The following is a 25,534-nucleotide window of genomic DNA, read 5'->3' on the forward strand; positions in this document are numbered from 1 at the left end:
CATCATCCCCTCACCATCCACCCCTCCCACCATCCACCCTTCAAAACCCACCCAGTCCCAATGCACTACAGAAGGCAAGCTATTCCCTCAATCCTTGATACAATAAAGCTCTCTCTCTATATATATATCACTGTAGGCCCACTTAATGGCAAGGGGACAATGCCAATTCAATAGGTTGAGGATGATAAATGTACATTATACATTAATTAGATTCTTGATACCTTGTGATGGACTACCCGTTAGATAGGCAAAATAATAAATAATAAAAATAGTTCGAGAAATAGAGTTAAGAAAATATTTACTAAATAAACTAAAGTAAAAAATTAATAATTTAATCAATCAAAAAGTATCACAATAAATGTACATAACAATAACAAAGATATATCTAGGGGGTACCGGTACCGAGTCAATGTGCTGGGGTACAGGCTAGTCGAGGTCATTTAGAGAGTCATTATTCCTATTTCCTCTAGTAGCTTTTATCAGAAATGGCTTAACCATGTGCAAACAATGGCTCCATGGCTTTGTGGTTGTGGGTTAGAAACAGCTTGCCTTGTGTAGCCCCTCGGGTATGGAAACCAACAGCAGCAATATTAGGAAAAGGGTGATCTGCACACTCCAGCCACAGCGCACACTTGTACATCTGGATATACTAAGAGCTATGCTAGAATATGCTCTCAACATTCTTTTTCACTCGTCTTTAGTCTACACAGCTTCCTCTGAAACGCATGTCCTCTGTTAGAACATTGTAAAATGGCCGAGCTCTGTTATTGAGTTAGTGGTCTCTTCTGCCCTCTGGTGGCGACAGGCTGTGTGTGCGTGTGGCTGAGGCTGAGGAGTGGTCTCGAGCTGTCAACCGCTACAGAATAGATGACTCAAACAGCCAGGAACCAGGCTCACTGTTATAGGGGGGAGGATTGCGACTGCAGATATGAATGTGATTATCCATTCGTCAATGACAAAATTGTTCACAGCTTGTGAGAGTGAGGTGTACAGTATGTTAACTAATGTGATTTTATGGAGTTTGGACTAAAAAGTCAAAAAAGAAAGCAAGTATTAGAGCATTGTTGTAATTTATGCAGCTGTGTCTTAGTCACAGAACACAGAATGATTGATTTAAAACCATCTAATTGTAGATTGATAATCTAATCATGCAGTGTCATCATCCCTGATCACAAGTCGACATTTTCAGTGCAAAGTGTGTCCCTCTACACCGTTTCATATTGATCAATTAACTCATCTTTAATTAGGCCTATCTTAATGGTAAGCAACATATCTCCAAGATCATCCTCTGATTCTATAATGATTCCACCTCCAATTAATTTCCTCCAAATGAGCTATGAATAGAAATGTTGATGTGGATTTGACACCTCTGGGCATTGTGGGATTTTGGATACGTTAGGGAGACAGCTAATAGGAGGAGGTAAACTAATATCTGGTTCATTTGGACACATTAGCACTATGGATTAGCATTTAGCTTCATTAGCTATGTGTTTAGGGGGGGGCGTGATTGTTCTGGGCCAAGGCGGATGTGTGTGGGTATGTGTGTGGGTGCTGAGGCTCGCAGGGCTGAGCAGCATTGCCGTCACAGGACCTCCGACTGTGTGTGTGTGCGTGCATGTGTGTGTTTGTGGATTTGTGGGTGTAGCTGTGTGTAGCTGTGGGACAACACTGGACTCTGAGCCGGTCTCTCTGACTGTTTGATCCAAGGGCCGCAGACATACAGGCCATTGAAGGGATGAAAAGTTCCATCTTCTGAGCCTTGGCCAGGTGAGAGATGAGAGAGAGAGATGAGAGAGATGAGAGAGAGAGCGAGAGATGAGAAAGAGAGAGAGAAAGAGAGAGCCAGAGAGAGAGCCAGAGGGAGATGATCGAGAGCCAGAGCGAGAGAGAGAGAGCCAGAGGGCGGCAGTGAAATGAACAAAGAGTCAGAGAGAAAGTAGAGAGTGAAAGCGAGAGAGAGAGAGAGAGATTGAAAGGGAGAGAGAAGGGTAAGATAGAGATAGATGAATATGCTATGGCATTATTGGAGGAACCATCCTCTCCACCACCACCTCCTGTCACTAAGTTGGTGGCCCACACTCCTGTATCCCAGGGTGCACCTGGGCCCCGTTTCTCCCCGGCTCCTGCTCTCTCCCTTTAAAAGATGGAAGACAAAGGGGTGGGCACCATCACTCCCTTAGGTCACAACAGTCTGCCAGGAGTCCAAACTTCTGGATGTTGGCAATGAAGCCATTTATCTACTTCCCCAGAGTCAGATGAATCATGGATACCATTTTTATGTCTGCAGTTTGAAGGAAGCTGCTAACTAGCTCTAGCGCAACTGCTAAGTAGCATTTGTGCAATGACTGGAAGTCTATGGTATCTGCTAGCATGCAGATACCCATAGACTTCCAGTCATTACACTCCGGCTAGTTAGCATTTGCTCACAAAACTATCTGTAATTTCCTTCATACTGGACGCAGAGACATACAAATGGGATTGACGAGTTCATCCGACTCTGGGGAAGTAGATCCTATCCCTTTAAGGCTTAGCGCTGTAGAATAATATGTTTCTGTTTCCTTATTCCATGTCATCGTTTTAAAATACATCAATATATTACTGCCTTCCAGTCTTTCTTTTTTGTACTAATTTAGAAAGATGTTAGTGTATATATGGACAATAATGTCTCTGACTTTACCATTGTCTATAGCACCCTCTACTGGCAGACTGTCTGAACAACCAAACCCCTTTATGTTCCTTTAGCTAGATATATCTCCATAGGGACCAGGGGAGAAACAGAGCAGAGAGGCTACAGGAGTAGGTCTAACCAGGGAAGCAGAGACAGGAGGCAGGCTTGCAGTGACAGACAAAGGCTCAGGTTTACGGGGTGGACATGGAGCTTGACGGAAGGGGTTAAGAGAAAATCAGAGGTTGTCATGGTGGGGTTGCCATTGGCTACCTAGGTTGACGGTCAGCTTGATCCTGCCACCGTCCAGCTCTAGCCGCAGGGTGTCGGCGGACTCTTTGGAGGTGGTGGCCATGAGGAGGCCGTAGGCCCTTTGGGACATGAACCGTAGCGCCACGTCCTCTGCCTCGGTGTGCATGGTGCCCGGGATGAGGATCTTCAGGTACATGCTGCTGTCGTAGCTCAGCACCGTCGCCTCTGTCAGGGGGCGGGGGTATGGAGAGGAATGTAGAAGCATGCACACATGAGCAGACGCAGATACAGGTTCAGACAGACAGGCACATACATTATGGAGTGTCATGACGTTTAACAAGAGAACCAGAGATTACAGATCTGATATTGTAGTTTTCCCAATACACACATTGACACCCAGTGCAGAAAGGTCTTCCAAGGTTAGCACCGTGTCTTTTCTTTGACTAGAGAGGACAGTAAAGTGTTATAACAACACTAAGGGTGGCAGGTAGGCTGGCGGGTAGGAGCGTTGGGCCGGTAACCAAAAGGTTGCTGGATCGAATCTCTGAGCTAAAAATCTGTCGTTTTGCCCCTGAACAAGGCAGTTAACCCACTGTTCCCCAGTTGCTGATGAAGTAGATGTTGATTCATGGAGCCCCCCCCGCCCGCACCCCTCTGAATCAGAGGTTAAATGAGGAAGACAGTTGAATGCATTCAGTTGTACAACTGACTAGGTATCCCCCTTTCCCTCTAATACAACTAACAGAAGATATGATGGAGATAATATCATAGACACGAACAGCAAAACCCCTGCAGCTGACTTTACGTAGATCCCGTCTGAAGAGATGATTGACAGCTTGCCTACGGAGGTCTCTCTGTATGTGGGTAAACACATGTTGCCGTGGGCTAGGCTGATCCACCATGGGGACTTCCCTTATATTTTGGACGCATATGGTTTAGAGCACAAACCAAATGCTTTATTCAGACCACTGAAATCCACTTTAACACAAAGCATATCGCCTTTTGGCAAACAACTACTTGCTGTTGAATAAAACGGCCGACTCAAAAGGTTAGTTTCCAATCTCACTGTATTATTGAAGATCAAGTCCCACTACTTAAACACTAATATTGAGTTAGACCACCCTGGTCAGACAAGCGATAACAAAGCACAATATTGTGTAACTCTTTTTCATACACTTGCAGTATAAGATAAACACACTAGAGGGCAGGGAAGCACCACACAAAAAACACAGCTCATCAGAAACAAACATTATACCAAAAGTGGTACAAACTGACCGTTCGTTCGATGATGTTCAGTCCTTCACTGCCTTGATTTCAATCCAGACCCTTGTTACCATTGATAAGCCTACAACACAGCATCTCTGAGTTGTGCATTTCTAGCGTTGGAAAAAGTAGCCAATTGTCAGACTTGAGTAAAAGTAAAGATACCTTAATAGAAAATGACTCACGTAAAAGTCACTCAGTCAAATACTACTAAAAGTCTAAAAGTATTTGGTTTTAAATATACTTAAATATCAAAAGTAAATGTAAATGATGTAAATCATTTTAATTCCTTATATTATGCAAAACAGATGATTTAATTGAATCTACTGACACCCAGGGGCACAATCCAACATTCAGACATCGTTTAGAAACAAAGCATTTGTGTTTAGCGAGTCTGCCGGACCAGAGGCAGGAGGCATGACCATGTGTTCTCTTGATAACTGTGTAATTGGACCATTTTCCTTCCTGCTAAGAATTAGAAATGTAATGAGTACTTTTGGATGTCAGGGAAAATGTATGGAGTAAAAAGTACATTCTTTTCATTAGGAATGTAGTGAAGTAAAAGTTAAACTTTTCAAAACTATAATTAGTAAAGTTAAGGTAGTACTTCAATGTATTTTTACGTCACACCACTGCATTTCACCTGGGTCTCGAAGGAGATGTTACACGCTTTCCTTTAGTGCTACGACAGCCAACAGCCTACAGCTAATTAGAATGGATCAGACATACGTAGCCGCCAGCACGTTGTGTCACCCCCGCACAGACAGACAGAGAGCAGCCTCGCACCACCTGGATGTATGTGACAAGCCCAGATGGTGACAGTAAGCATCGTCGCTCTACCGAGCTCCACAAGCCTCCACCAGCCTCCCACCAGTTCAGTCAGCTAGCTCCCCACCCCTGCCAAGCCAACGCAAGACCAAATGCCACCCATCCCCAAGTGCACAGCTCCTTTTAGCACACTGTAGCTGGTGGATGCTTTAGAGTGGCACCAGGATAAGTCAGCCTCATCATCTAAGCCTATTATGACTAGGGTTAGCTCGCTTGTAAGCATGAAACCAAATGGAACTTAATACCCACGGATCCCACTTCTGACATCGTCTCCCCACGGATCCCACCGCTGCCACCAAATGTCCCCATCCTGTTTCATCACCACCTGTTCCCCCACTGCCCCGTTCTTCCCCAATTTCCCAGCCACTCCTCACCGATTTCACAGTTGCTGCCCAGGTAGCCGGTGCCGGTGCAGTCGCAGATGTAGCGGTTCCATCCCTCTTTACACAGGCCTCCGTTCCCACAGGGGGTGCTGCTACACCTCTTCTGCAGCTCGCGGGTGCAGAAGCTGCTAACGCCCGGGGAGCTCTGGATCTCGGCCAGGCGGCGCACGTCGCGGCTCTTGCCGTCGATGAAGAGGTCACGGACGCAGCCCACGTAGCCGTAATTGAGCAGGGCGGTCCAGACCTCGGGGGGCAGCACCAGGTCAGAGCGGGTCTCGGGGAGACCTCCCAGGAACATGTCACTGTCCAGGTCTAGGATCTCACTGCCCTCGTTGGAGTTGAAGGGGATACTGCGGCTGTTCACTGAGATGGAGCCTAGGAGAGGAGGAGGAGGAGGAGGAGGAGGAGGAGGAGGAGGAGAGAGGAGGAGGAGGAGGAGGAGGAGGAGGAGAGAGGAGAGATAAGGGGGTATATACATGATGTCAAGTGTGTATGTGTGTGTGTTTGTGTGTGTGTGTGACCGTGTTTGAGTGTATGTGTTGAGTGCTTTTGTATGTTCTTGTGTGTTTGTGTTGAGGCTGTAATCGATTGGCTGGAGGGGAAATGACCCAGGAGTATACGGCACGGTTGAGAGTGGATGAGACCTGGGCTCCTCTTGGCTGTGATTTACCAATGAAAACGCTCTAACAGGAAGGACAGGGTGTGATCAGAGAGACTCTCTATAGGAGCATCCCAATATGGGGATTAGTTAGGATGTATGAGGAGGCTTCCCACACACTCTCTCTCAAACACACGCGCACACACACACACACGCAGGAACGCAGACACGTACACACACACATGCACCAAAACACAGACACACAAAAACATAAGTGCCTACGTGCTTCATGCACATTCCTCAGGGGACAGTACTAGGAGAGAAGACATGGATATGACAGGACTGAGAGAGAGGCAGGCCGAGAGGGCTGAGAGGTGTGTAGAGCAGCTTTAAGACAGGACTGAGAAAGAGGCAGGCCGAGAGGGCTGAGAGGTGTGTGAACAGCTTTAAGACAGGACTGAGAGAGAGGCAGGCCGAGAGGGCTGAGAGGTGTGTAGAGCAGCTTTAAGACAGGACTGAGAAAGAGGCAGGCAGAGGGGGTGGAGAGGTATGTAGAACAGCTTTAAGACAGGACTGAGAGAGAGGCAGGCAGAGAGGTCTGAGAGGTGTGTACAACAGCTTTAAGACAGGACTGAGAGAGAGGCAGGCAGAGAGGGCTGAGAGGTGTGTAGAACAGCTTTAAGACAGGACTGAGAGAGAGGCAGGCAGAGAGGTCTGAGAGGTGTATAGAACAGATTTAAGACAGGACTGAGAGAGAGGCAGGCAGAGATGGCTGAGAGGTGTGTGAACACCTTTAAGACAGGACTGAGAGAGAGGCAGGCCGAGAGGGCTGAGAGGTGTGTAGAACCGCTTTAAGACAGGACTGAGAGAGAGGCAGGCCGAGAGGTCTGAGAGGTGTGTAGAACCGCTTTAAGACAGGACTGAGAGAGAGGCAGGCCGATAGGTCTGAGAGGTGTGTAGAACAGCTTTAAGACAGGACTGAGAGAGAGGCAGGCAGAGAGGTCTGAGAGGTGTGTAGAACAGCTTTAAGACAGGACTGAGAGAGAGGCAGGCAGAGAGGGCTGAGAGGTGTGTAGAACAGCTTTAAGACAGGACTGAGAGAGAGGCAGGCAGAGATGGCTGAGAGGCGTGTAGAACAGCTTGAAGACAGGACTGAGAGAGAGGCAGGCAGAGAGGGCTGAGGGGTGTGTAGAACAGCTTTAAGACAGGACTGAGAGAGAGGCAGGCAGAGATGGCTGAGAGGTGTGTAGAACAGATTTAAGACAGGACTGCGAGAGAGGCAGGCAGAGAGGGCTGAGAGGTGTGTAGAACAGCTTTAAGACAGGACTGAGAGAGAGGCAGGCAGAGATGGCTGAGAGGTGTGTAGAACAGCTTTAAGACAGGACTGAGAGAGAGGCAGGCAGAGATGGCTGAGAGGTGTGTAGAACAGCTTTAAGACAGGACTGAGAGAGAGGCAGGCAGAGAGGGCTGAGAGGTGTGTAGAACAGATTTAAGACAGGACAGAGAGAGGCAGGCAGAAGGGGTGGAAAGGTGTGTGGAACAGCTTTTAGACAGGACTGAAGGACAGGAAGATAAGAAATAGAACAGGTGGATGACGGAGAATGAGTATACATCACAGGAGGTTGGTGGCCCCTTAATTGGGGAGGACGGGCTGGAGCGGAATAAGTGGAATGGTATCAAATTCATCAAACATATGGTGTATATGTGTTTGATGGCATTTAATTTGCTCCGTTTCAGCCATTATTATGAGCCGTCCTCCCCTCAGAATCCTCCACTGGTATACAGTACGTAGTCTGTATTTATGTGTACATCTCCGCAACATAAGAGTACCTGGAAATATGTATAGTTGTTACAATGGCTTCCTAGCTTGTACATGAATATGTCATAAACGTAGAAAAGTACTAATGTACTGCTTTATAGATGTTCATATCCTCACCTTTCCTCCCTTCCCTCTGGAAGTCCACATGGCACCACTCCCCATCGTTCACCTTCTTATTACTGGTCTTCAGCTTGATACTCCCAGATCCCATGTCCATTAGCAGGTAGAGAAACCCATCCAACAGCTCCATGGCAAAGTAGTCTGACTTCATGTCCCGACCTGGTTTCTGTTCTTTAGGACCCTGGGTGCGCCCGTGGCTAAACAAGAGCAGGCCGCTGGGTTCTGTGGTGCGGAAGTCGAAGGAGATGGAGCCTGTTTTCTTGGTGTTCCACTTGGGCAGGGCGATGAAGGACTCTGGGGACTCAAAGGTGACGGGGTCCAGGGCGGCCACATCCTCACAGCGGAAAACAAGATCTCCGTTCAGGCTGATTTTAGGGTCCCGCTCGATGGCTAGCCGGGAGAGTTCTAGCTTGAAGTCGTTATTCTTGTACACCACCTACAGGGAAAGGGGGAAGGCGATAGAAACAATTTTGTTTTAGTATTGTCAGCTGATGTTTACCTTCTGTATGCTGTGCTAGCAATCATAGACCCCACATGAATGTGGGGAAGATAAATTATGCATACAAAGGCCTACTGCTTAGTTTTATATTGATAGGTTTGACAAAGACTACGCCCAACAATGCATCAGGGACTTTGAATGCGAATAAATATATAACACACTAGTCTTTGAATACTGATGCTGTCTAGCTTTTCTTTGGATTTCTTGGAAAGAAAATGTGTCCATGATAGTTTACACTGCTTTACAATTCAAAATACACTTCACTCCCTTCACGTTGAATTTAGCATCTCAAGGTCTCTATGCCTAGAATTTTCAAAGGACTAACCGTAGACATTAAAAGAAGTGTGGCATTTGTTTGTGTGAATATGACTCATAGTTTAGCAAACTCAATTATTCACAATGGCACTCTGGGAGATCTCAAGTTGCAGGATGAAGGGAATAAAACAAGGGATAAACTAGACGCCTACAGACTAATGCAAATTCCTGACAGACTTGATGATGAAAACGGTCTACATTGTCCTCGGTGTCTCCATTCATAATGTAAAGTATTAGGTGTTAAAGCTCTGGATAGTGTGTTAAGCTGTCTTCGGGTGTATTTTTTTCCTGCAGCTTTTTCTGATAGGTACATAGACCATGATGATTGCTGTCATCGGATAGATGTTGGAAAGGTGGCACACTGTGAAACCGCTATCTGAAAACACCTCTTCGACACAGGGTGAAGAGACAACAAGAGAGTGGGCTCTTGTCCCAGAGCCCACACCCAGTCTTACCACAGATCTTAACGCACACACACACACACACACACACACACACACACACACACACACACACACACACACACACACACACACACACACACACACACACACACACACACACACACACACACACACACACACACAAACCACATTGACCACACGCAGCCTCCTAGACACACACACACACACAAGCCCAAACACTGTCCCCTGAAAGTAGTGCTTTTAGAGTCGTGTTAGAAAGATTCCCAGTCCAAGCACAGGCTCCAATTTCTTCTGTCGTATCAAGGCAGTGCAGAGATACTGCAAAGTCAGCAACAAAAATGGACCAGCTAAAATCTCAGGGTTCACTGAAATGATTTTTAAAACCCCCTAGAGTCAATTGACGCACCGGTGTGTAAATTTAAGTTACATAACAAATAAATCACCAGCAAAATCCTTCCGCATCTGCGGTGAAGTTGCCAGAGCTAGAGCGGTGTTTGTCAGACCAGGAGACATCCCGGAAATCAGTCTTCTCACGAAAACATCTGTAGCGTCCGAACGGTTTGACTTACAAACCACCCCATTGTGGAAATGGCAGAGTCTCACAAACACGATGGTGTTCTCCGTTTTACTCTATGACCCCACAAGTGTGCCTTGTTAAAAGTTTGTGGAATCTCTTTCCTTCGTAATGCGTTTGAGCCAATCAGTTGTGTTGTGACAAGGTAGCGGTGGTATACAGAAGATAGCCCTATTTGGTAAAAGACCCAAGTCCATATTATGGCAAGAGCAGCTTAAATAAGCAAAGAGAAATGATAGTCCATCATTACCTTAAGAACGGAAGGCCAATTTATGCAGAAAATGTTAAGAACTTTGAAAGTTTCTTCAAGTGCAGTCGCAAAAACAATCATGCGCTATGATGAAACTGTCTCTCACGAGGACCGCCACAGGAAAGGAAGACTGTGAGAGAAAAATTCCGTACTCACCTGATTTATTTGATATGAATGGTTAACAATTAATATTGAACTAATAGTAAGACATTTCTGACCTACTAATGCTGTGTTTTTATGGTCTCCACTCTAGTTCCCTGCAGCTAATCTGGGCATATGGTTATTAGAGATAGCTTGAGCTGACAAATGAGTTAAAGACTGCATTACATAGACAAGATTGTGTTTTACTAGAGATAGTTTAGGAGTAGAACAATCCCTCATTGTCTCAAAATAATCCTTGCATCTGGGAAACTAAGTCAGGGTGGGGTTAAGACAACACCCCCGTGCAGATAACAACAGGATGAACCCAGAGTGGCGCATGTTGCCCAATCTGCATGGGAGGGGTGGAACCAACCATGACTAAGCATTCTTAGACCACCTTATAAAGAACTGCATTTGTGTAAAGGTTAGGCTACTTGGGCCAACAGTCAAGACTGTGGGGTTGACTAGTCTCATTATTGCAATAATTAATTTATATTAAATAAAGATGATTGTTTGAAGAAATAACAAAGTCTCTCTCAGTATGAATTTCCAGGACAAGACCCAGAGTTACAGTACCTCTGTTGCAGAGGATAAGTACATTAGAGTAACCAGCCTCAGAAATTGCAGCCCAAATAAATGCTTCACAGAGTTCTAGCAACAGACACATCTCAACATCAACTGTTCAGAGGAGACTGCATCAATCAGGCCTTCATGGTCAAAATTCTGCAAAGAAACCACTACTAAAGGACACCAATAACAAGAAGAGATTTTCTTGAGTCAAGAAACACGATCATTGGACATTAGACCGGTGGAAATCTGTCCTTTGGTCTGATGGATCCAAATTGTAGATTTTCGGTACCAATCGCCGTGTCTTTGTGAGACACAGAGTAAGTGAACGGATAATCTCTGCATGTGTGGTTCCCACCGTGAAGCATGGAGGAGGAGGTATGATGGTGTGGGGGTGCTTTGCTGGTGACAATGTCAGTGATTTATTTAGAATTCAAGCAACACTTAACCAGCATGGCTACCACAGCATTCTGCAGCGATATGCCATCCCATCTGGTTTGCGCTTAGTGGGACTATCATTTCTTTTTCAACAGGTCAACGACCCAACACACCTCCAAGCTGTGTAAGGGCTATTTGACCAAGAAGGAGAGTGATGGAGTGCTGCAACAGATGACCTGGCTTCCACAATCAACTGACCTCAACCCAAATGAGATGGTTTGGGATGAGATGGACCGCAGAGTGAAGGGAAAGCAGCCAACAAGTGCTCAGCATATGTGGGAACTCCTTCAAGAGTGTTGGAAAAGCATTCCAGGTGAAGCTGGTTGAGAGAATGCCAAGAGTGTGCAAAGCTGTCATCTAGGCAAAGGGTGGCTACTTTGAAGAATATAAAATCTAAAATATATTTTGACATTATGTTAAAGGTCCTCAAAGCACACACATCCCTGAGTACTCCTCTTTTCAGTTCACTGCAGCTAGCGACTGGAACGAGCTGCAAAAAACACAGGACCGTTTTATCTCCATCTCTTCATTCAAAGACTCAATCATGGACACACTTACTGACATTTGTGGCTGTTTCGCGTGATGTTTTTTGGGCTCTACCTTCTTGCCCTTTGGGCTGTTGTCTGTGCCCAATAGTGTTTGTACCATGTTTTGTGCTGCTAACATGTTGTCATGTCATGTTGCTACCATTCTGTGTTGTCATGTGTTGCTACCATGCTATGTTGTTGTCTTAGGTCTCTCTTTATGTAGTGTTGTGGTGTCTCTCTTGTCGTGATGTGTGTTTTGTCCTATATTTATATTTAAAAAATTATCCCAGCCCCCATCCCTACAGGAGGCCTTTTGGTAGGCCTTCAATGTAGGACATACCTAGGTGTCTGGTTAGACTGTAAACTCTCCTTCCAGACTCACATTAAGCATCTCCAATCCAAAATTAAATCTAGAATCGGCTTCCTATTTCGCAACAAAGCCTCCTTCACTCATGCCGCCCTCGTAAAACTGACTATCCTACCGATCCATGATTTCGGCGATGTCATTTACAAAATAGCCCCCAACACTCTACTCAGCAAACTGGATGTAGTGTATCACAGTGCCATCCGTTTTATCACCAAAGCCCCATATACAACCCCACCACTGCAACCTGTACGCTCGTTGTCTGGCCCTCACTACATATCCGTCACCAAACCCATTGGCTCCAGGTCATCCATAAGTGTTTGCTAGGTAAAGCCTCACCTTATCTCAGCTCACTGGTCACCATAGCAGCACCCACCCGTAGACGCGCTCCAGCAAGTATATTGCACTGGTCATCCCCAAAGCCAACACTTCCTTTGGCCACCTTTCCTTCCAGTTCTCTGCTGCCAATGACTGGAACGAATTGCAAAAATCTCTGAAGCTGGAGTCTTATATCTCCCTCTCTAACTTTAAGCATCAGCTGTCAGAGCAGCTTACCGATCACTGTACCTGTACACAGTCAATCTGTAAATAGCACACCCAACTACCTCATCCCCATATTGTTATTTATCCTCTTGCTCTTTTGCATCCCAGTATCTCTACTTGCACATCATCATCTTCACATTAATCACTCCAGTATTAATGCTACATTGTAATTATTTTTCACCTCTGTAGCCTATTTATTGCCTACCTCCCTACTCTTCTACATTTGCACACACTGTACATAGATTTCTTCAACAACAAAAACATTTATTTTGTGTTATTGACTGTACATTTATTTATGTGTAACTCTGTGTTGTTGTTTTTGTCACACTGCTTTGCTTTATCTTGACCAGGTCGCAGTTGTAAATGAGAACTTGTTCTCAACTGGCCTACCTAGTTAAATAAAGGTGAAATAAAAAAATAAAAAAATAAAAATTGTAAATAAGAATTTGTTCTTAAAACTTCTTGTCAATAGGGGGGCGCTATTTTCACTTTGGAAAAAGTTGTGCCCAATTTAAACGGCCTCGTACTCTATTCTAGATCATACAATATGCATATTATTATTACTATTGGATAGAAAACACTCTCAAGTTTCTAAAACTGTTTGAATTATATCTGTGAGTAAAACAGAACTCATTTGGCAGCAAACTTCCAGACAGGAAGTGAAAATTCTGAAAATGGGGCTCTGTTTCAGGGCCTGCCTATTCAACTGGCTTATATTTATCGATATACATGCACTTCATACGCCTTCCACTAGATGTCAACAGGCAGTGGAAGGTGGAATGGGGTGTCTAGCTTGATCTGAGGTCGAACAAGAGCTTTTGGAGTGGCAGGTCAGGAATTTCCTTTCTCTACCAAGGCGCACGAAGCACCTCGATATTGTCTTCTGATAAGCGTTCGGTTTACATGGCGAATATCTCCGGCTCTGATTTTATTTTATACATGTGACAATAACATCGTAAAGTAGGTTTTTTCAACCGAGTTTTATCAGATTATTCAACGTTTATTGGGACTTTTGGAGTTTTCCGTTCTTTGCGTAGAGAGAAGATGGGAACGTTATCAAGCTTGGCTAGCATTGTGGCGCGAATTCGACAGAAGAAAAGGACATTCTAAAACCAAACAACGATTTATTCTGGACCAAGGACTCCTTGTACAAGATTCTGATGGAAGCTCAGCAAAAGTAAGAACAATTTATGATGTTATTTCGTATTTCTGTGGAAAATGTTGATTCCTATTCTCTGCCGTTTTGGCGAGCGCTGTCTCGCAATAACGCAAGCTGTTTGTTATGGTAAAGTTATTTTAAAAAATCTAACACGGCGGTTGCATTAAGAACCAGTGTATCTTTCATTTGCCATACAACAAGTATTTTTATGTAAAGTTTATGATGAGTTCTTTGGTCAGATTAGGTGAGTGTCCAAAATATCTCTGGAGATTCTGGTGAATCGATGCTATGTATTCACAATGTATAATCAGGATTTGTAGCTCTAAATATGCACATTTTCGAACAAAACATAAGTGTATTGTATAACCTGATGTTATAAGACTGTCATCTGATGAATTTGTTCAAGGTTAGTGATTAATTTTATCTCTATTTTGTGCAAGCTATTTTTGCGGGGAGTGTGTGTTTGGCTACTGTAGTGAGCTAATAGAAATATATATTGTGTTTTCGCTGTAAAACACTTAAAAAATCGGAAATATTGGCTCGATTCACAAGATGTTTATCTTTCATTTGCTGTACACCATGTATTTTTCATAAATGTTTTATGATGAGTATTTAGGTATTTCACGTTGCTCTCTGTAATTATTCTGGCTGCTTCGGTGCTATTTGTGATGTTAGCTGCAATGTAAAACTATGATTTATACCTCAAATATGCACATTTTTCAAACAAAACATAAATGTATTGTATAACATGTTATAAGACTGTCATCTGATGAAGTTGTTTCTTGGTTAGTGACTAATTATATCTCTACTTGGTCGGTTTTGTGATAGCTACCTATGCGGTAGAAACATGGTGAAAATATGCGTTTGAGTCTTTGGCTATTGTGGTTAGCTAATAGAAATACATATTGTGTTTTCGCTGTAAAACATTTTAAAAATCGGAAATGATGGCTGGATTCACAAGATGTTTATCTTTCATTTGCTGTATTGGACTTGTGATTTCATGAAAATTATATTATATGATATCCCTGTCCCGTTAGGCTAGGCTATGCTAGTCAGCTTTTTTGATGAGGATGCTCCCGGATCCGGGATGGGTATCACTGAAAGGTTTTAACTGACTTGCCTAGTTAAATAAACGGTAAATAAAAAATATAAAAAATGTTAACACTTTTTCGGTTACTACATGATTCCATTATTATTATTGTTATTTCACTGATGTCTTCACTACCCCCCAACGTCTTAGAAATAATTAAACATGACTACTGGGGAGTTCCTCAACTCACTTCTCCCATGTCAACATTTAATACAAGCAGCAAATCTCTGCAAGCAGCAAATCTCTCCTTTCCCTCTCCTCCATAGCTCTACCTACCGTGAAACTGACCTATTTGTTTCTCTTTTTCATAGTTACAGCAGGCTTGGCTAACTCACTGAGCGTTTGATTGAGCCTACCCTGAGTGCTACATAGGCAGGCGTTTGCACTTCCGGGACCATTTCATTGATTTTATTGCACCAGACATAGCTCAGGCAAGCCCAGCCAAAGTATTTAATAGAAAACAAATACTAATTGAACCCAGGTCTGAACTCTGGCAGCTAAACTCCAGAGGTTGGGGATACAACTTCTGCCCTGTGGACTTCACAATCTCGTCATTAGGATGGATTAGCGAGGCTAATAAGCTATGCTAACACTGTTTTGGCAGTCAACGAGCCAGCCACAGCAGACTTAACTCGAGGTGTTAGATACAGAGTGAGGGAAGGACAAGAAAAAGAAGGAGACGAGGATGAGGACGATCCCTCACAATGCTGGTATTGTGATGTCTGAGATGCCAGACCGAGCGAGTCAGGGGACACAGACAGTGATGAAAGCCTTCTTTCAGCCAAGCGGGCTATGAGACAATTCCTGTCTGGCGCTATTATAACACAGCCTGTAAGAGGGTGGCTGGCTTTATAAAGAGACACATTTCAGGAATCACTTCTTTTACAAGTCAGTGTGAGGTCTGTAGACATTACAGTACAGTAAAGTACAAGGGAAATAATCAAACTTTTAATGAACTTCAGCGAGTTTAGTGGTAAGACAGCCTCTGTGTCCGTCTGAACATTATTTCTAAGGTTAATACTAAGATAACCCTTTTATCACTTTCCTGAAGTTATTTAACGACTTTAGCCAATAACTTTTGCCAGAATGTCTGTCTGAATCGATGACGTGTATCGGCTTAGGGTTTTCACTGTTCTGACGGCTAGCACTCTCCCTGGGCCATTCCTCTTCTTCAGGGTGACTGGATTGATTTGTTTTGTCATTGAGAAACTCGGACAACCAAAGCAGCCGCTGCTGCAGTCCAGCAAGCAGCCAGCCTGCCGCAGACATAATCACGTTCACTGACACTCCTAGGTGCTGGGGACCTCGTGATAGGTGGGTGGAGGGGTGTGTGTGTGTGGGGGGGGGGGGGGGGGGGTTGTGTGTGTGATTGTGTGTGTGTGTGAGAGAGAGAGAGAATTGGTGAGGGCACTAGAACAGTTTGCAGCGCCCGGACTCACCCTACTAGAATCTGAAGTCAAATGTCTACTGTTTGCTGATGATTTCTGTCCCCAACCAAGGAGGGCCTACAGCAGCACCTAGATCTTCTGCACAGATTCTGTCAGACCTGGGCCCTGACAGTAAATCTCAGTAAGACAAAAATAATGGTGTTCCAAAAAAGGTCCAGTTTCCAGGAACACAAATACAAATTCCATCTAGACACTGTTGCCCTAGAGCACACAACAAACTATACATACCTCGGCCTAATCACCAGCGCCACAGGTAACTTCCACAAAGCTCTGAACGAGCTGAGAGACAAGGCAAGAAAAGCATTCTATGCCATCAAAAAGAACATAAAATTTGACGTACAAATTAGGATCTGTCTCAACATACTTGAATCAGTTATAGAACCCATTGCCCTCTATGGTTGTGACATTCTGGGGTCTGCTCACCAACCAATAATTCACAAAATGGGACAAACACCAAATTGAGACTCTGCATGCCAGAATTCTGCAAAATATTCCTCTGCGTACAACGTAAACACCAAATAATGCATGCAGAGCAAATTTAGGCCGATACCCGCTAATTATCAAAATCCAGAAAAGAGATGTTAAATTCTGCAACCACGTAAAAGGAAGCGATTCCCAAACCTTCCATAACAAAGCCATCACCTACAGAGAGATGAACCTGGAGAAGAGTCCCCTAAGCAAACTGGTCCTGGGGCTCTGTTCAAAAACACAAACAGACCCCACAGAGCCCCAGGACAGCAAAACATTTCGACCTAACCATATCACGAAAAAAAAATAGGATAATTACACATCGGACAGAATGAACAAAATGAACAAACTGGAATACCATTAGGCTCTAAACAGAAATTACATAGTGACAGAATACCTGACCACTGGGACTGACCCAGAATTAAGGAACGTTTTGTACTATGTACAGACTCAGTGAGCATAGCCTTGCTATTGAGAAAGGTCGGCAGACCTGGGTCTCAAGAGAAGACAGGCTATGTGCACACTGCCCACAAAATGAGGTGGAAACTGAGCTGCACTTCCTAACCTCCTGCCAAATGTATGACCATATTAGAGACACATATCTCCCTCAGATTAGACAGACCCAAAAATAAAAATAAATGTAATCTAATTTTGATAAACTCCCATATCTATTGGGTGAAATACCACAGTGTGTCATCACAGCAGCAAGATTTGTGACCTGTTGCCACAAGAAAAGGGCAACCAGTAAAGAACAAACACCACGGTAAATACAACCCATATTAATGTTAATTTATTTTCCCTTTTGTACTTTAACTATTTGCACATCGTTACAACACTGTATATGGACATAATATGACATTTGAAATGTCTTTATTCTTTTGGAACTTGTGTGAGTGTAATATTTACTGTTCATTTTTTATTGTTTATTTCACTTTTGTTTATCCATTTGACTTACTTGGCAATGTAAACATATGTTTCCCATGCCAATAAAGCCCCTTGAATTGAATTGAATTGAGAAAGAGGGAGAGGGAGAGGGAGAGAGAGGATGTTAGGCAAAATGTCATAACATTTCCTTGTGTGTGTTTAAGTGGGTTGTTGTAAGTGTCAATGTTATTTTCTTCAGAAAAACCGACGAGGATCATTTTGAAGAGGAATAATAATTGTGTTGCCTCTACGTGTTGTAGTTTACATACAGGTGTGATGTTTTAGCAGTATTCAACAGCTACTTCCTGTTCTGTGTTCAGAGACCAGAGAGCAGCAACCAGACTGCATTCTAATCACCAACTCCTGCCAATGGATGTTTCTCTGTTACTTACAAGCCAGCTCAAACGCATAGGCCCAAACACACACGCACCCACGCACACACATACACGCATGCATGCTTGCACGCACACACACACAGTCACTCACTTACGCACGAACAGGCAATCATCCGACTCTCAACTAATTTCTCATTGTGGAGATACGAATTGGGAAGGCCACCCGCTGAGGTGCCTGAGTAAAATGTGTCTGAAATGAGGGGCGGAGCGGGAGGAGAGTTTGAGGGATCCTATCATCCTACCAAGGTGAGGCTCAAAAGAGCAGTGGAGAGATAGAGCGGGAATAAGAGAGGGATGAGAGGGGCCTTCTGCTAGTGTGGGAATCAGTCGAAGAAATCCATTTTTAATTTGGCTGTCATGATGGTATAGCTGGTGTATCAGCAACACTGGCATAGATTTAATTGCACACATGTCTGGAGAGAGAGGGAGAGGGGAGAGAGAGGGAGAGGGGAGAGAGAGGGAGAGGGGAGAGAGAGGGAAGAGAGAGGGAGATGGGAGAGAGAGGGAGAGGGGAGAGAGAGGGGAGAGAGAGGGAGAGGGGAGAGAGAGGGAGAGGGGAGAGAGAGGGAAGATAGAGGGAGAGGGGAGAGAGAGGGAGAGGGGAGAGAGAGGGAGAGGGGAGAGAGAGGGAAGAGAGAGGGATAGGAGGGAGAGGAGGGTGTGAAAGAGGGCAAGAGTAAGGTCATATGTCGAGAGAAGGAGAGATGGCACAGGGGAAGACTCATTTCAGGAAAATAGGTATATGTTGTGCGTCACTACTTCACAGGAGAGACATTTGAACATACATATATTTTTTTAATCAAAATGCCTTCTGGAACATGTGAGCTTTCATGTGCCTTAATAACAACACTTGCATGCCATCTGTAAATACGAATAAAATTGTTAAATTACAAGCCTAGTTGGTTTAGCCACAGTGAAAGGCAGTAACCTTCCCGCGAGCCATGATTAGCTGAACATAATGAGAGGGCTGGACATGCCGAGAGATGAGTTCGGATTGGTCTGCCATGTAGCAGGCTTCTGTTTACTTGAGCTTGTCAGTATGTGTAGTTAATCCTGTCTAACGCAGCTTTTTTTTTAAACATATATTGTGTAGTGGAACTGCATAAGTGTTGCTCTCCACTTTCTGGAGGACTGAGTTTTGAAATCAGTGGAATTAGAGTATGATAGCTAAGGAGATGGAGAAAACACCTGTCTCCGGATTACATCTTCAAAATTCCCATATTCTCAAAAATAGAAATATTGTTCAATTATTCAAACTTTTGATTGACCAAGTGTCTCTCCGCCATAAAACAGCCAACTTCCCGCTCTCCCCCTCTAGAAAGAGCATGCTGTAGAGCGGACCCACTGTAACCTGATCCTTCAGATCGTCACAGGAGAGTCATGACAATGGCATCCATGAGAGAGGGAGAATCGTCCATCCATGTATATGGGTAAGATAGTCTAGCTAGCTACATACAGTGGGGCAAAAAAGTATTTAGTCAGCCACCAATTGTGCAAGTTCTCCCACTTAAAAAGATGAGAGAGGCCTGTAATTTTCATCATAGGTACACTTCAACTATGACAGACAAAATGAGAAGAAAAAAAAAATATGGTGGAAAATAAGTATTTGGTCAATAACAAAAGTTTATCTCAATACTTTGTTATATACCCTTTGTTGGCAATGACAGAGGTCAAATGTTTTCTGTAAGTCTTCACAAGGTTTTCACACACTGTTGCTGGTATTTTGGCCCATTCCTCCATGCAGATCTCCTCTAGAGCAGTGATGTTTTGGGGCTGTTGCTGGGTAACACGGACTTTCAACTCCCTCCAAAGATTTTCTATGGGGTTGAGATCTGGAGACTGGCTAGGCCACTCCAGGACCTTGAAATGCTTCTTACGAAGCCACTCCTTCGTTGCCCGGGCGGTGTGTTTGGGATCATTGTCATGCTGAAAGACCCAGCCACGTTTCATCTTCAATGCCCTTGCTGATGGAAGGAGGTTTTCACTCAAAATCTCACGATACATGGCCCCATTCATTCTTTCCTTTACACGGATCAGTCGTCCTGGTCCCTTTGCAGAAAAACAGCCCCAAAGCATGATGTTTCCACCCCCATGCTTCACAGTAGGTATGGTGTTCTTTGGATGCAACTCAGCATTCTTTGTCCTCCAAACATGACGAGTTGAGTTTTTACCAAAAAGTTATATTTTGGTTTCATCTGACCATATGACATTCTCCCAATCTTCTTCTGGATCATCCAAATGCTCTCTAGCAAACTTCCGACGGGCCTGGACATGTACTGGCTTAAGCAGGGGGACACGTCTGGCACTGCAGGATTTGAGTCCCTGGCGGCGTAGTGTGTTACTGATGGTAGGCTTTGTTACTTTGGTCCCAGCTCTCTGCAGGTCATTCACTAGGTCCCCCCGTGTGGTTCTGGGATTTTTGCTCACCGTTCTTGTGATCATTTTGACCCCACGGGGTGAGATCTTGCGTGGAGCCCCAGATCGAGGGAGATTATCAGTGGTCTTGTATGTCTTCCATTTCCTAATAATTGCTCCCACAGTTGATTTCTTCAAAGCTGCTTACCTATTGCAGATTCAGTCTTCCCAGCCTGGTGCAGGTCTACAATTTTGTTTCTGGTGTCCTTTGACAGCTCTTTGGTCTTGGCCATAGTGGAGTTTGGAGTGTGACTGTTTGAGGTTGTGGACAGGTGTCTTTTATACTGATAACAAGTTCAAACAGGTGCCATTAATACAGGTAACGAGTGGAGGACAGAGGAGCCTCTTAAAGAATAAGTTACAGGTCTGTGAGAGCCAGAAATCTTGCTTGTTTGTAGGTGACCAAATACTTATTTTCCACCATAATTTGCAAATAAATTCATTAAAAATCCTACAATGTGATTTTCTGGATTTTTTTTTCTCATTTTGTCTGTCATAGCTGAAGTGTACCTATGATGAAAATTACAGGCCTCTCTCATCTTTTTAAGTGGGAGAACTTGCACAATTGGTGGCTGACTAAATACTTTTTTGCCCCACTGTATTCAGATATTACACGTTTCCAATTTTGTCAGAAAGTCATTTTAATTTCAAGTTAAAGTGTACTGTTAGCTAGCTAGCTAACGTTATGTGAATGATCGGTGTCATAATATTATTCGTATCTCAGAGCCATTTGCTTTGCGAGGTATAGCCTAATGTTAGCTAGCTAACATTGAACCTGGTTGGTTAGGTACCTGCAGATTCATGCAGGGTAGTAACGTCATGAGTTGGGATTATGGTTCATTGTTTAGCTAGCTAGCTACATGTCTTAACGAAAGACTCCACTATGCAAGTATGCATTTCAGTAGGGCGAGTAAAATGGTCAGTGAGCTGTTCTGTCATTTGTGTCTGGAAGTAGATAGCAAGCTAGCCGACTTTAGCCATTTAGCTTGGGTGCTTGACTGCTGTTGTTAGGTCAGCTAGCTAATGTTACATGTATGATCTGTGTAGTAATATTATAAGTATCTCAGAGCCATTTGCCTTGCTAGTTATAGCCTAATGTTAGCTAGCTAACATTAAACCTGGTTGGTTTGCTACCTGCAGATTCATGCAGGATAATAACGTCATGAGTTGGGATTATGGCTAATTGTTTAGGTAGCTAGCTAGCTACATGTCTTAAAAGATTCCACTATACAAGTAACCCTTTCAATAGAATGTCAATGATGTCGCTGCAACAACTGCTGATATACGTAGCTGGTAAAATCTCTCTGGCTATCTACTCCGATTTCAGAGCAGTCTCGTCTGAGTGTGCCAGAGCAGAATAACTGCGCAATGTGCGCAAACAAAGTGCACATTGTTGCCAGCAGCACAGTCGCAGTCACTAACGCTCTGGATAACATGAAACCAGCCTAACCAGCTCTGCTAGGGCCAGCAAAATGGTCAGAGTGAGCTGTTCTCTCATTTGTATCTGGAAGTAGCTAGCTAGCTAGCCAACGTTAGCCAGTTAACTTGACTGTTGTTGTTAGGATAGAACGCTCGGATCATACCTTAAAGAGATGGGTGGAGCTAAAGCTTAAGAGGGTGTGAACGATGCTGAATGGGTGTAGACAAGCAGTGGTCTCCAGTAGGTGTACCAAAATATTCAAAGGCCATTTTGTCAAAAGTGAGGTTAAAAGTTTATCTACTTTCAAAGTAGAATTACTTTCCCATTGTTCCTCAATTGTAGCATATGATACCATTTTTTAGCCTCTTTTATCCAATGTAAAAAACACAATTTCAAATGTTGCTACATAAGGCCGAATCGATCCGGTCTTTCACAGATGGTAATATGGGGGAAAGAGAGGTCACAAGTTGAGTGAAGGAGAAATTGGCAGAGAGGAAGACAGATGGTAATATGGGGAAAGAGAGGTCTCAAGTTGAGAGAAGGAGAGATGGCAGAGAGGAAGACAGATAGTAATATGGGGAAAGAGAGGTCTCAAGTTGAGAGAAGGAGAGATGGCAGAGAGGAAGACAGATAGTAATATGGGGAAAGAAAGGTCTCAAGTTGAGAGAAGGAAAAATGGCAGAGAGGAAGACAGATGGTAATATGGGGGAAAGAGAGGTCTCAAGTTAAGAGAAGGAGAGATGGCAGAGAGGAAGACATAGTAATATGGGGCAAAGAGAGCAAAGGGGATTTCACTCCATCCCCCACCCCCCAAAAAAAACTCTCACCAAAAAAGACATGCAAACACACATCACACACCCAGTGTTACCTAAGAACAATACAAGTCACATCACACACCCACAGTGTTATCTAAGAACAATACAAGTCACATCACACACAGTGTTACCTGAGAACAATACAAGTCACATCACACACCCACAGTGTTATCTAAGAACAATACAAGTCACATCACACACCCACAGTGTTACCTAAGAACAATACAAGTCACATCACACACCCACAGTGTTACCTAAGAACAATACAAGTCATATCACACACCCACAGTGTTATCTAAGAACAATACAAGTCACATCACACACCCACAGTGTTATCTAAGAACAATACAAGTCACATCACACACCCACAGTGTTATCTAAGAACAATACAAGTCACATCACATACCCACAGTGTTATCTAAGAACAATACAAGTCACATCACATACCCACAGTGTTACCTAAGAACAATACAAGTCACATCACACACCCACAGTGTTACCTAAGAACAATACAAGTCACATCACACACCCACAGTGTTATCTAAGAACAATACAAGTCACATCACACACCCACAGTGTTACCTAAGAACAATACAAGTCACACCACACACCCACAGTGTTATCTAAGAACAATACAAGTCACATCACACACCCACAGTGTTATCTAAGAACAATACAAGTCACATCACACACCCACAGTGTTATCTAAGAACAATACAAGTCACATCACAGACCCACAGTCTTATCTAAGAACAATACAAGTCACATCACACACCCACAGTGTTATCTAAGAACAATACAAGTCACATCACACACCCACAGTGCTACCTGAGAACAATACAAGTCACATCACACACCCACAGTGTTATCTAAGAACAATACAAGTCACATCACACACCCACAGTGTTACCTAAGAACAATGCAAGTCACATCACACACAGTGTTACCTGAGAACAATACAAGTCACATCACACACCCACAGTGTTACCTAAGAACAATGCAAGTCACATCAAACATCCACAGTGTTACCTAAGAACAATACAAGTCACATCACACACCCACAGTGCTACCTGAGAACAATGCAAGTCACATCACACACCCACAGTGCTACCTGAGAACAATACAAGTCACATCACACACCCACAGTGTTACCTAAGAACAATACAAGTCACATCACACACCCACAGTGTGCACAGTGTACACAGTGTACTCACTCTCTTTTCTCTTCCTCTCTCTCCCCTTCTCTCTCACTCTCTCTCTTTCCCTCTCTCTCTCTTCATTCGCTCCTCTCTCTTTCCCCTCTCCTTCTCTCTCTCTCTCTCCACTCGCTCTTCTCTCTTTCCTCTCTCCCTCTCCCCCCTCTCTCTCTCCCTCCTCTCGTATTTCTCCTTAATTCACATCTGCACGGTCTTCTCTCTCCCCTCTCTCTCTCCCTCCTCTCGTATTTCTCCTTAATTCACGTCTGCACGGTCTTCTCTCTCCCCCCTCTCTCTCTCTCCCTCCTCTCGTATTTCTCCTTAATTCACGTCTGCACGGTCTTCTCTCCCCCCTCTCTCCCTCTCCCCTCTCTCTCTCTCCCCCCTCTCGTATTTCTCCTTAATTCACGTCTTCACGGTCTTCTCACTTTTACTTTGAATCCTCTCTTCCCCCATTTTTTTCATTTGTCCTTTTCCCTCTTTGTATCTCATTATGCTTCTTCACCTTCCCTTTCCCTAATTTCTACTTGTCCTCTGCCTCCTTTCCCTCTGTTTGGGAATTGAATGTATCATCATCAGCATCTTCATAAGACTAGGATTGCTTTGGGAGGATGATTTGAAGAGGGAATTTCCCAAATAGCAGCCAAAACAATGAAAATGTAATTACTATATGATTCATTAAATCTGATGAAACAATAATGACTTATTCAATCAGAGAACGTTTATAAGGAAAGTATTGCTGTCCTATTCTCATCTGTTCCTCTACAAGTAATTTCATTGGAGTGGTCTTCTTCTAAGCTTGTTGAGTTGTGGCTTGGAGCCTTATTGGGGACATTTTTTGTTCATACCAACTATGGGGATTTATCAGTCTACTTCCTCTTAGAGTTAGGATAATAACTTAGCGTCCCTGAGACAATATCCAGCCTGTTTATAGGGGGAGTTATGATGCATCTAAAAGCAGGTCCTAGACCTCTCTCTCTCACACACACACACACACACACACACACACACACACACACACACACACACACACACACACACACACACACACACACACACACACACACACACACATTAGTTTGTGTACAGTTTGTGTACGCGAGCAAATATGTGTGTGTGTGTGTGTGTGTGTGTGTGTGTGTGTGTGTGTGTGTATGTGCATGTCTATATGTATGTGTGTGTGTGCCTGATTCCCCCCTCGATCCCCAGTACTGAACCAGAGACACTCACGTCTTTGAGGCAGCCCATGAAGTTGTTGCTGACGGGTGATCCGGGCAGGTCTGCAGTATTGGGACTCCCCCCAATGTAGAAGAAGTCATCTGATCCCAACATGGTATAGTCCTCCTGGGTATAACCAGTAGTGGTCAAAATACCATCCACTGATATGGTCACCTGGTACGGGCACGGCCCAACAGACACAGGTAGGTATAGAGGGATAGATAGATGGAGAGAGACAAAAAAGAGAGAGAAAGAGGAGTGGAGTGGAGGAGGGGAAAGGAAAGGAAGAAGTTGGATTAAACACTGGCGGTAGGCGGGTCTGTCCCCTACGGTGGGACGTTACTCGTTAACGATTGGTTTCGTTTGCGCAGCTCAGAGGGGAGTCGCTCGGGAATGCAGTTGCTGGGGTTGACCA

At 44.0% G+C, this 25,534-nt stretch overlaps 1 protein-coding gene across 1 annotated transcript; it reads right to left on the minus strand.

The window, feature by feature from the left end:
- LOC120049594 (neurexin-2-like) lies at positions 1–25,287 on the minus strand. The gene is made up of 4 exons (XM_038995890.1): positions 25,132–25,287; positions 7,926–8,364; positions 5,383–5,766; positions 1–3,142 (listed from the first exon to the last, which is right to left on the minus strand). The coding sequence occupies exons 1-4, from the start codon at positions 25,231–25,233 to the stop codon at positions 2,904–2,906; spliced, it is 1,164 nt and encodes a 387-aa protein (XP_038851818.1). The 5' UTR covers positions 25,234–25,287; the 3' UTR covers positions 1–2,903.
- Positions 25,288–25,534: the final 247 nt, after the last annotated feature.

The sequence above is a fragment of the Salvelinus namaycush genome, chromosome 6, assembly GCF_016432855.1.
Source record: "Salvelinus namaycush isolate Seneca chromosome 6, SaNama_1.0, whole genome shotgun sequence".
NCBI classification, from domain to species: Eukaryota; Metazoa; Chordata; class Actinopteri; order Salmoniformes; family Salmonidae; genus Salvelinus; species Salvelinus namaycush.

What these genes read in the sequence shown, in the direction of transcription:
- LOC120049594 (XM_038995890.1), bottom strand. Translation starts at nt 25,233, where the DNA reads ATGTTGGGATCAGATGACTTCTTCTACATTGGGGGGAGTCCCAATACT. An exon ending in TCATGGGCTGCCTCAAAGAC is followed by an intron (nt 8,365 to 25,131) that starts GTGAGTGTCTCT and finishes CTTTCCCTGTAG; the next exon opens with GTGGTGTACAAGAATAACGA. An exon ending in CCAGAGGGAAGGGAGGAAAG is followed by an intron (nt 5,767 to 7,925) that starts GTGAGGATATGA and finishes CTCCTCTCCTAG; the next exon opens with GCTCCATCTCAGTGAACAGC.